The 11841-nt window shown below is 40.1% G+C and overlaps 1 protein-coding gene across 1 annotated transcript in view; it reads right to left on the bottom strand.

Annotated features, from left to right (window-relative positions):
* Positions 1-1277: 1277 nt before the first annotated feature.
* Positions 1278-11841, bottom strand: part of LOC141757663 (transmembrane protein 132C) — a 179311-nt gene continuing 168747 nt past the window's right edge. The window contains exons 9-10 of the mRNA XM_074618283.1: positions 4142-4333; positions 1278-3627 (exon numbers count right to left, since the gene is read on the bottom strand). Of these exons, the coding sequence (XP_074474384.1) occupies positions 2545-3627; positions 4142-4333 (1275 nt within the window). The 3' untranslated portion in view covers positions 1278-2544. The remainder of the gene's footprint in view (positions 3628-4141; positions 4334-11841) is intronic.

The following is an 11841-nucleotide window of genomic DNA, read 5'->3' as shown; positions in this document are numbered from 1 at the left end:
TGATCCTGTGGAAAAAGACTAATTGTCTGAGAGGGTTTGAAGCTTTTTAGGGCTCTGATGCACTCTCCTAGAACCATTTTAACAGCTGTTGATGATACACAAATTATACTCACCGGTATTATTATGTGGTGCTTAATGCAGATGATAACATTTATTATGCTTGACTTTATTCCTGCCTCCACTGGATAGAGCATTATATTTTTAATGTTATCAATTTGACTTCTTATACTTGGGTAGTTGTCTTTCTCCCATCTCTTTACCTCCACTGATGGAATCTGAGATGACAAGTTAAAGGTTGTTTGTGCTTTTAATAGCCTCTCTTAATTGAGCACAGACTTGGGTGAACTTTTGTATCAAATCTATATGACCTTTTCTTTCATCTTTTTGTTTTTTGCTTATTAACTCAATATAATTATTACCAGTATGCATCATTTTTAAAACTACAATTACCACCTGGTGGTTGTATGCCTCCGCCAACCAGTACCGTTGCAGTTCACATCCAGGTCTGCCCCAAATCACTTCATCATTTTATGTATTTTATGTTCTCCAAGTGGATGTTGGTGCCAGATGTGATGAAATCCCACTCCAGGCATTCCTGAGATATTTCTTTCACGAGAATGGGAGTGATGTAAGGTCACAGTGACCTTGACCTTTGACCACCAAAATCAAATCAGTTCATCCTACAGTCCAGGTGGACGTTTGTGCCAAATTTGAATTAATTCCCTTCAGGCGCTCCTGAGATATCACAAGAATGGTATGGAGGTGAGGTCACAGTGAACTTGACCTTTGACCACCAAAATTTATTCAGCTCATCCTTGAGTCTAGGTGGACGTTTGTGCCAAATTTGAAGACATTTCCTGAGATATCCCATTCACAAGGAATGGACTGGACGGATGGACAACCCGAAAACACAATTCCTCCGGCCATGGCTCTTATCAGTGTGGAGGCATAAAAAACGTAGTTATAAAAAATACGCCTTTTATGTGACAATTTTGTCTATCATGGATAAATACAGTACCTACAACTCATACATTAGGTAGAGCATATAAATGAATACCTAATGCATTGGTGCTTTAGAGTGGTAGGATGATAGATGCAAGATAACTTCATCTCTTCTGCTTCAGTTGGCAGCTGCACCGATTGCCAACAACAACAACAACATGCGCTTCATTGTGATATTTGATGAAACCACAACTCCCTTGAACCAGTCCGATGAGCAAAACTAGACGGACCAAGAGAAGAATACAACAGCCAGACCAATGAATCACACAGCAGCATAATGGAAGAAGAGTCACCTTCAGTTTTAATTAGTCCAGCAGCCAATTTTAAAACAGAGATAGAAAAGGATGGACTTGACTAATACTGACATATGAAAAAAGGAGTGAAGATGTCAGACTTTGGGCTTTCACTTCACAGTTTGTTCGTTCACTGACATGACGCTTTTTTCTACGATCCAAAATGTCATATTTACCGATCTCCCCCCAGGCCGTACGAACTGTAAACTGGACTGATTTTATGGAACTTTATAAATGAAGGGAATTGATCCATACATTATTTATGTGATTGTCTATTGATTCTCTTGATGATGATCAGTGTTTTTCTGTTGAATGCCTCTTTTGATTTGTAACATCCGGATTTGAAGTAAAAAGTCTACTTTGTGTGAAATATGCAACTGAATAAAAGGGGGTCGCATAAACAATAACATTAACATAAGAAGGGAAAATGTATGGGCAAACAAAAATTCTTAAACCAATATCCACATACTGAAACCAACCCAAAACTCATCTCCGGGATGAATGAATGCAATAATATTAAACCGACATGTCTCCAGAGGTATTGGTATTAGTTATCTACACACTTTCATTTCAGGTACCAAATCAGACACACATGCCTCCTCTTTAATAACATCATGCATGGATCTGGTTTCTGGAGACTAAACAAAAGCTAAACTACAAACAAAACAAAACCAAAACCAAACGGCACTTTACAAAAATGTTACTATACATAGAATACCTCCAAATCAAACTCTGCATTTATATACAATACAAAATTGCTCTTCTCTCCTAGAATCTATAATTGCTGACGTGGCACAGAGCATACAGCGACTCTTTAAAAAAAGCAACAAAGCGCAAAAAAAGTACAACAAATACAACGTTAAAACGTGATGAATTCATAAAAGAAAACGTAAAAACAAAGTACATGATGGCGCATAGAAAAAAGGAAACTGAACCTCAATTAAAGACAGACAACATACATTTAAGTTAAGCAACAATATCAAGTTCACATTTTTCCCCTTTTATAACTATGCTGTGGCGTCGTGGCAAAACATGTCTCGCTGTGGTCCGTTGCTTTACCCTTTCCGCGTACTGTCATGGAAACAACAGAGGCTGAATGCGCTATCCTGTTGTTATGGTGAGAAACAGTTCAACAGCAGCCCCAGTCTGTTTTCTGCACCCCTTTTTTCCTTTCCTCCCTCCAACCCTCCTTATTCTGAAGGCATTCAGGTGAGTTTCTCTTTAGTTCGTTGAAAACAACCAGCACCCCTTATGCAATGTTCTTAATTGCATTCTCATTAAGCTTTTCCATGTAGTTCCTAAGATCCTTTGAGTCCCCAAGCTCGATGTCCGGACATACCCATTTAATCTCACTGGTCTGCACGAGTGCTAATGGGCTGAGCACAGGACATCCATTACTGGACTTGACATTGGAAAAGGTGGTGAACTTCACCCTCTTTCTCTTGGTGGTGGGTGAGTTTAGCGACTCACTCCTGTGATCCCTCCCACTCGAACTACAGCCTCCCACACCCGCATTACCACGCTGGATGCCTCCATTCAGTAGTTGGCTACCCTCCTCTAGGGTGCAGCCCAGCTCGTCCTGCTGCTGCTGCAGACATAGCCCCTCGTCTTGGCCCAGCCAAACCCAGTCGTGGGCATGGGGCATTGCCTCCGGGGCCTCCAGGGACAGCTGCTTGCTACGGTACTTATATGCATAAGAGATGCAGTTAATGAGAAAAACCAGGATGGCCAGGCAGAAGACTCCCAGCAGGGCATACATACCAATCTCCAGGTCTGTCAGGCCTCTGTGCCTCGATGGTAACAAGTCGTCGACAGTGCTGCGGCTACGAGGCAGCTCTGCCTGGTCCGGATATTCAGAGAATTCATTTGGGACTCTGGCCCCGCTGTCCGCCGATAAACGTCCCCCGTTTGGCCTCACTGGAACATGACCCCTGATTGTAGTGGCGCCACGGTTGATCAACCCAGTTTCCATGTCAGCGATAGATCCGCCATAGTATGGAGGATCAGGACGTGTTCGCCGGTCTCCTGGTTGTCTGTATTGCTCCTCCGGTTGACCAAACCTTGTCTGTATGTTTGCCATCCCGGTTGCTAAGATAGTACGCCGTCTTCCCTTCTGGCACACCTCCGACGGACTCATTTCAACGCGCACAAGCAAACCCTGACCCTCCCCCTTGGCGACAATGATGGGCCACTTCCACGCCGCACTGCGCTGCACCGCCACCACCTGTTCATCCAAAGAGGTGGCCGTGAGGGTGAAATGGGCTGGGTTGTAGTTGTCGAGAGCAGTCATGGATCCATCACTGAACTGGAGCCATGCACTGATGAGGGACTCCTAAGAAAAACAGAAAATTGGTATCAGTACAACAACAAAAATAACCCTGAAAATAACTAAAAAAAAAGTGATTTGCACATTTGCAACTGATGCAAAAGAACGCCTGGAGAATCAAACAGAGGAACACGGTGGAAACTAAAAGTGAGCCTTAATTACAGTAGAAAGGCTCAGAGAAACAATTGGATACGAAACTATTATTCTGAAAGCCAAATATTCTTTTCTCTCCAAGGGAAGAGACAGTAGCCGTTTCCCATTTGAAATTCTAATTACGGGAATAACAGAGCTGTTCAGTGGTTGGATATGCAAATCAAAGAGATGGCTTCACTATATCAAGAGTGAATTAATTATAAAAGAAAAAATTGCAACGCACATCATAGACTCCATAATAACTCTGATTCAGCCTTGAACTTGTAGGCCAAATACAATGCACAGTGCTAATACAGTCAGGATTAGACTCTCCCTCCTCAGATAATGTAAAAAGCAGAAAAAATATTCGTATGCGGTGGATCCGTACCTGTTTGAGCGATTCAATGACTTCCTGTGTGGTTGCAGTGGCGACGATGGCCCTGTTGCTGCCCGGGCTGAGCTGCAGGGACAGAGCGAGTCCAGAAACCAACTGCACCCCCAGCTCCGTCACACTCACTCTATCATCCAGAACCCTGATGCTCCTCTCAGCCAGGACCGATGATGTCAGAGGGGACAGCACCTGCAACACACAGAAACGCTTGCTACTCACGGAGATCCATTACGATCCAAGATGACATTGTTACTGTGAATGAAGAGGAAGAACTAATTTGCTAGCAGCCACTGTTGTTGACAACGATGTCACCACAGATGATAAGATGTCCAATCTCGGAGCCCTGCAAGCTGAAGCCCGCACTCTAAGATGAGTCTTATCAAGAATTGCCTTTGTAGTTCCTTCTTTGAATTTAGTCAAATAATTATGGTTCTAGTGGTAGGCAAAACAGAGAAAAACACCAAAATACATATTTTCAGAGTACACTGCCTGATGTAAATGCTAAATGGACTTGCATTTATATAGTGCTTTTCTAGTCTTTCGACCACTCAAAGCACTTTACACTACATGTCAGCACTCACCCATTCACACGCACACTGATGGCAATTATCAGTTTATACCCACATGCTCAACAAGTCCTCCAAATTGAACGACAAGATAAGTTGTTTGTAACCGCCCTCCAGAACACATAGGGGCGTCAAATCAGAAAAGACTGCTATTGTCAGGATGATATAATTTGTCTGAGCCTTCAAAAAAAACAAATCCTGGTTGGAAAAATAAATCGGTTTTATGATTTGACTTAATCATAGCATTTGACAATGCATTTGACAATACCAGAGCATTTGACAATGCTCTGGTATTGGTTATTTTTAGACACTAGAATCACTTGGATAGGCAGGGTCTGAAATTAACTTTTTTTTGCCACTGTGGCAGGAAAACATTTTTTTTGCCAGGAATTTTATTTGCCACATTTGAAATCTATGCGCTAAATGAAGGAATAACATTTTTGATCAAATGTCATTTAATGTTTGATATATTTTATACAAAAAAACATTATATATGCATGGTAAATTACAGTGTCCAAATGACACTGTAGCTTCTGGGAGAGCCTTATTTTTTGGTGGGTGGGAGGGTACTGTACACAGTAACACACTGTACTTTGTTATTGTCATCTACTGTGAGTATTTGCATAAAAACACACAATTCAAATGATTATTTAAATATTTGCTTTGATTAGAACAAATATTGGCATCCGTAGTTTTAATGATGTATTCTAAGCCGCTTAGAGCTAGAGTTGGGAAGTTAAACAGGTCATAATTCTCTCTTCATTATCTATTATATATTGTGAAAACATCTCCTTCAAAGAATCTTATTTCTTCAAGTTCCTCGCCAAAAATTTTATTTTACGAGGTTACATTTGAACACATCGTGATAAAGTTGTAATTTACCTTCACCCAATAGTCATTTTTACTGACTGCCTCACAATATAACTCAATGCTCCTCCTTTAACATTACTAACTCTCCTCCTGCTGAGCACAGATTTGTTGTTCACAGTGTAGCATTATCAGGGAAAAAATAGGGTAAGGTAAACATGTAAATGGAATAAAAAATTGGACTTCCTCTGTATTCTTAACTCTAATATATAGTAATAGAGACCAAGTCCACATGAACTCTCATAGGAACATTGTGATATAAACAAACGCATACTAACATAAAACTCCTAAACTCACATGCAAATATAATCTCCACCCTACTAACACATTCTCCACCTCCCGGAGTTGCCGGAGGCATAAGCATGTAAATATTTGTGATATTGTTATGAGATGAGAATCCCTCCCATCCGCTCCAATTAGGCCTCCAGTCTCTCCTCCAGCCGCCCCCGCATGGCCACATTTACCAGCCATAATGAACTGTCAGCGCCGATCACTGCCTCATTTGTACGGAACCTTTTTCTTGTTTTCCTCCCTTTGGTTCAACTCTTTTCATTTTCCCTTTTGCCTCCTACACAGTGAAGCTGATATCGTTGAATGTTAAACAACGCTAAAATCAGTCAAAACATGGGAAATATGGTTTAATCTCATCCGAGATGAGTGCAAAGGTTAAAAAGACAGACTGGTGGTGATTTTCACTCAAACAAATAAGCGTGCACGCGGTCTTCAAGTTAAATGTTAATGTTCATCAGAAAATGATGGGCTACTGGCTTGTTAGGAATGTCTCACGGGCAAAATCACTAGTCAAAGTTGAATTATAGATGAGTCTGGCCGCACTTTGGTAGCCAAAGGGTATTCTAAATGCAGCATCATCATCATATTCGTTTTGCCTCCACCTTTGGCTGTTAAGATTCCTATCATTATAGGTGAGTAACGTCTGCCCGCTGTATATTAAAGGCAAATCTGAGCTGAATTCAAAAGATGCAACATGCTTTGCTAACTAGGAACTTAAGCTACCGAAATATAAGCAAGTAAATGGGTACTTAAGTAAAGTTCAAGAGGACATGTATCACCTTCTCTGATTAGGAGAAGATGCCCAACTTCCAAAAGAATCTATCTCCCCTGAAGATTCCAGGATGAGCAATCTATAACCCCCATAGACTGTGTATAAGAAGTGGACCTAGTCACCATGATATCACCCATTGGTTTGTGGACTTTTGAAGCTTCTTGTTCGGCATTTTGGCTGTCGCCAGCTTGTTTTTTTGCAACCAGACCTGACAAGAGAGGGTGGAGCTAAGTTCAACCAAACGCTGACCATTTTTAAGTGACCAAAATGTTACAATTAACTTTCATGAACTGAAAACACACCGTGAAAGGGTCAAAGTTGTAAGACGAGCACACGGACAACCCCCAGACCGGACAACGCCGTGGTAGCGACCTGTCAATCACAAGGTAGCCACGCCCTAAAGCATCCCCTGCTTAATGGTCTATTTGACTCTAAATGGGACCATAATTTACTAAATGAATGTATTGTAAAAGACTTCAAACTAGCGATTGAGACCGTAAACCCATGTTTACAATGTTTACTGAGGTAATAAATCAAGTGAGAAAAAGGGTCATTTTTTCATAGACTTCTATACAATCGGACTTGTTTTTGCAACCAGAGGAGTCGCCCCCTGCAGGCTATTAGAAAGAATGCAAGTTTAAGGCACTTCAACATTGGCTTCACTTCTCAGTCCCGGAGGTTGCCCCCTGATAACCCCCCCTACAGAACTCTCCACAATATGTCAGGAGCATTTTTTTTTTGCATCCCCCAAATAGAACAATCCTCTCAACCTAACCCAGACTACATACTAACAAATGTCCAGACTTTCTGCTGTTCTCCTCTCAGAGTTGTCAAGGCTCCTTTCTTTGATTCTGTGGAAGTGGTCAGACCCTTTCTCCTCCCCTTTATCAGAGTCCTTTGTCCAATTTTCCGAGATGTCGTGTCTCTCCTCAATCCCATTAGAGAGATTGCAGGTCCTGCCTTTGGCCTACATCCATAGGAGTGCGATTCCCCCACCAGACGTGCCCAGACAATTCCCTTCCTCACACCCATCCCAGAGTTTACAGATTTCTTCGTTCCACCACCAGAGAGCAATTAAAGACCCCTTCCAGACTCTTTCTATTCAAAGCTGAGAGCCTTGTATTATTTCTGTCCAAATCTCAGAGGGCTTTCACTGCCTAACCCCACAAAATCCCATTTGCACCTGGATCTAGCTCGGTGCAACCAACAAGATCACGCAGCCTTCAACCCAGTGTTACCCAGACCACGTATCTCTGACTCGTCATACTGACACTTTAACAGCCCGATGTGTTTTGCATGCAAGTCGTCTATCCATAACATGTCAGAGAGGCGATGCTTAAATGGATTCATTCGTTTCTCCTGATACACCATTGAACTTGCAGCCCAGTATATTAATGATCACATTACCAATTCTATGGCCACTGTGGAATCTTTTAATACCTCCGTGGCCTTTTGAAATCCTTGGCTTTCATTTAATTGTCAAAGTCCAAGTCCTTCATTGTAATTCTGAACAGTTTAATCAAAAATAAAACTCCTAATGCGTTACATATTCAAAGCCTTTGGTAATTGGGGCTGCATTAATGTTACTGGGATGATTAAGGCAGGGCTTCCCTCCATGTTTTTTTTTACAAAGGTGCTCTCAAGTTCACATAACCCTACTCACAATGTCCATATTTGCTAATTGTGTGTCTCTCAACCTGCACATGAACACATCAATATATTGTTGAAATCAGTCGACACTTGCGATTACCAATCAACAATAAGGTAACACTTTAAGAGATAAAAGGTGTGCTCGCAGTAGTTTATTATCTAGAATGGACCTATGACTGGAAACCATTGGCTGCTAGGGCGGTACATACTGTACATTCAACAATTTACTTCATTATTTGCTTTGGAAAATGATACGCAACAGCGTTGTCTTATAAGACCTTTGAGATCTTTTCCCTAATGGGTTTACAAGTGCAAATAATCAGCCTGTTTGCACGAAAAGGCGTACGAATGACAATAATGTGCGAGGCATTTAGTGTGCAATAAGAACACCTTTCTTGCTTTTGCCGTGTTATTTGTACACCATGTAGTCTGTGTCGTTACTCCAAATCTTTTATTCCTTCTGCTATCAGATTATTAAACTCAGACAGTAGTCATTTCACGTGAGATTTTTATTGACAGTTCCCTTACATGATAAATCATGTAACAATGTATATTTATTATCTATTTGTTTTCTCTTTTTTTATCTATTTATTGCTATTTATTATATTTTATTAACTTATCTGCTGTCCTTTACTGACCTCTGTTTGTCAGTTTTACTGATCTGTGCTTGCCATAACATTTTGGATGTTGTCTGGATGTTGTCTGTGTGTGTTTGTGATGGGGTAAGCTGTGAATTGAATTGCCCTTCTTGGGATCAATAAAGTTGTGAATTGTGAATCTGTACTGACTGCAATTTAAACTCATCCGCGTAAATATGGTACACTCAAAGTTGACGTAGAATAAAAAGTGAAAAAGGCTGCTTATGGTGGGCAGGAAGGGAGATAGATGGGTCCAACAAACACAGGATTTTCAACCAGGAAACCAGTGTTTGAGACCAGTGATTTGTTTTGTAAGCTACGTGACTTTTTTTGCATTTTTTGGTGACGTTTGTGACATGTTTTCCGTTCTTATGTTATGTTGTTTCTTTACGTATTTTACTTATTTGAAGCCCAACCGAGAAGTTTTTTCCGAAACCTAACTAAGTGATTTTGTTGCCTAAACCTAACTACGGATGTTGCCATAGTTTTGTTGCTTGTTATACAAATGATACACGAAAAGCCTGAACTGCGTCATCATGACATGCGGAATGTCCTTGTAATTTCGTGCTATTTATACACTTTCCTGTGAGAATGGGTTGAAATAATACTTAATCAATTTTAGAAGAACAAATAAAATACATTCCATGTTCTTTCCATATTTCTTCTTACACAATGTTTGAATTAAAAGCTACTGTGAACAACCAAATATTGGAAAATGCTAAATATTTGTTCTTTTTATGCATCATTTGTGATAGTCTATGCTGATTATTGTCATCAGATCATGGAACATCCCCAGCCCCAATGTGTACCTGCATAGATATTGCAGTATTTTTAATAGCCTGACTGGGATGTCTGGAAGGAGCCAATCAAGGGATAGGGGTAACGAAGGTCACAGGAAATGGTGATATTGAAATGGGTTTGTGTTGTTTTTAGGAAAGCCACTCAAACACGTAACCCCAGTGGTTCATTGAGCGGAATTCATGCTTTGCTTTGTCTATTTCACTAAGTGTTTACATGATTTCTCTGGATTAAGCCCGAAAGCTTTGTCCTAAATCAAGAGTATGTTTTTCATTCAGAATGATTTAACCTTTCCACAGAGCACCTGAGCAGCATACCAAAGACTATAAGCTTGAAAACATAGCTGGCGCTTTGAGTACAAATTGTTGATTAAATAGAAGAAGCATTAAATAGCAAATCATGTCTGCATTCGGTGGTACAATTAACCTTTAAGTCCATTACATCATTTGAATTTCAAGGGAGAAATACTCTCACTTATTATAGGTACCAGCAATTATAGTTCACTGTGTGAGAGCTAGATCAAGCTGCTCTGTAGACAGAACATTAATTATTGATGAAAATTAAATTATTTCGTCATCACAGACCTACTGTGATATATCTCTAAAGGGTTAAAACCCCATGTATTTTTACAGACCTTCTTTGGATACTGCAGTGATCACACATGGACTTCAATGTCAACAATTGGAAAGCACTTGTGTTTGAAGTTGGACCTAAAATTAATCTGAATGTCACAGTCTCCTTAACACAATTGTCAATACGCTTGAGTTCACTATGTTTAAAATCAAGGAAGTGATGGAGTGAGCAAGTGCAATAACAGTGGTGTAATTCGTTACAGTATTTAAGAATTTTTTGATTGTCTGTACTTTACTTGCATTTTTATATTTCTGTCATCTTTCACTTTTATTCCAATACATTTCCTAAATAAATGTGTAGTTTTACTCCAATACATTTCCCCTAAGCATCATTACTAACTCTCTAAGCCGTAGAAGTTTTGATTCCCGCTTAAGTCCAGGCAGTGCCATGGCTCTGAAATCAGAGCCATGAGGAGGCGCAGAAATCTAGTTATCTCTCGGAACACTTGAATTACAATATACTGAAATGTTATGGATTTTTTGCCCAATGATGCCAAAAACTTTCTGCCCACTGAAGCTTTAAGTACATTTAATATCAGAAAAATTACTTTTGATACTCAAGTACGGTAAATATCAGACACTTTAAGACTTTTACTCAAGTAATATTTTAATAGGTAACTTTAACTTCTACTAAAGTAATTTTCTGGTTAGATATACATACATACATAAGCCTTTTGCATATGTCCTACTTATAGGTGTATGAATTTATTCCAGTATTTGCCATGATAAACCAAGCAGTTATTACCACCATGGCCAAAATCTGAAGCCAACAAGTAAAATCAGCACTGCTAATGATTTATAGGTACTTTCTCCAAAAAAAAATATAGGCTTTATGGCCAAAGCCGTTCAAAAAGTGCTAACATGTCTCTCAAAATGCAAACTAAAGCCTCAAAATGACCTGCCGTTTCACCCTAAACATGTACTTAAAGTCTTTCTGACAGTCTTTATGACAATTGATCCTTGGAAGAATTGCAAATATAGTGTACGGTTGCAGGTCTGCATAATTTGATCCACCCGGTGAACTAGTGCAATCATGCACACAGTACACAGCCTGAGCTGACTGTATCAAAATCAGGGCCGGATTTATATCTGGTGGTCAAACTGGAGCATTTAAGGCATTCACAAGTGTTGAATTACAGTTTTTTAAATGGCCCACAGAGCCATTCACCCTTCATACCACTGTATAACATCTGCACAGATCAGTAAGATGTGAATCAACCAAACGATAACTTTGAAGTAAAATGAGCGATCGCAAAATTGCACACATTTTCTCAGTTTTTTTCCCATTTCATCAGTATCAGGCTTCACATCAGGCGATCTCACATATCTTTCCAGGCACTTATCCTTCCATTTAAACCATGTCCTGGCCAACAGTGAAACCACACTCTCTCACACATGTACTCACTCCTGCAGTGCACACACAGCTCGTCAATTGATAAATGAAGAGAAGGAGATTATGATTCCAGTCCACTGCTTCAACAAC

This window comes from Sebastes fasciatus, chromosome 19, assembly GCF_043250625.1.
Source record: "Sebastes fasciatus isolate fSebFas1 chromosome 19, fSebFas1.pri, whole genome shotgun sequence".
NCBI classification, from domain to species: Eukaryota; Metazoa; Chordata; class Actinopteri; order Perciformes; family Sebastidae; genus Sebastes; species Sebastes fasciatus.
The sequence above is the reverse complement of the archived record's forward strand: the minus strand, read 5'-3'. Positions and strand labels throughout refer to the sequence as shown.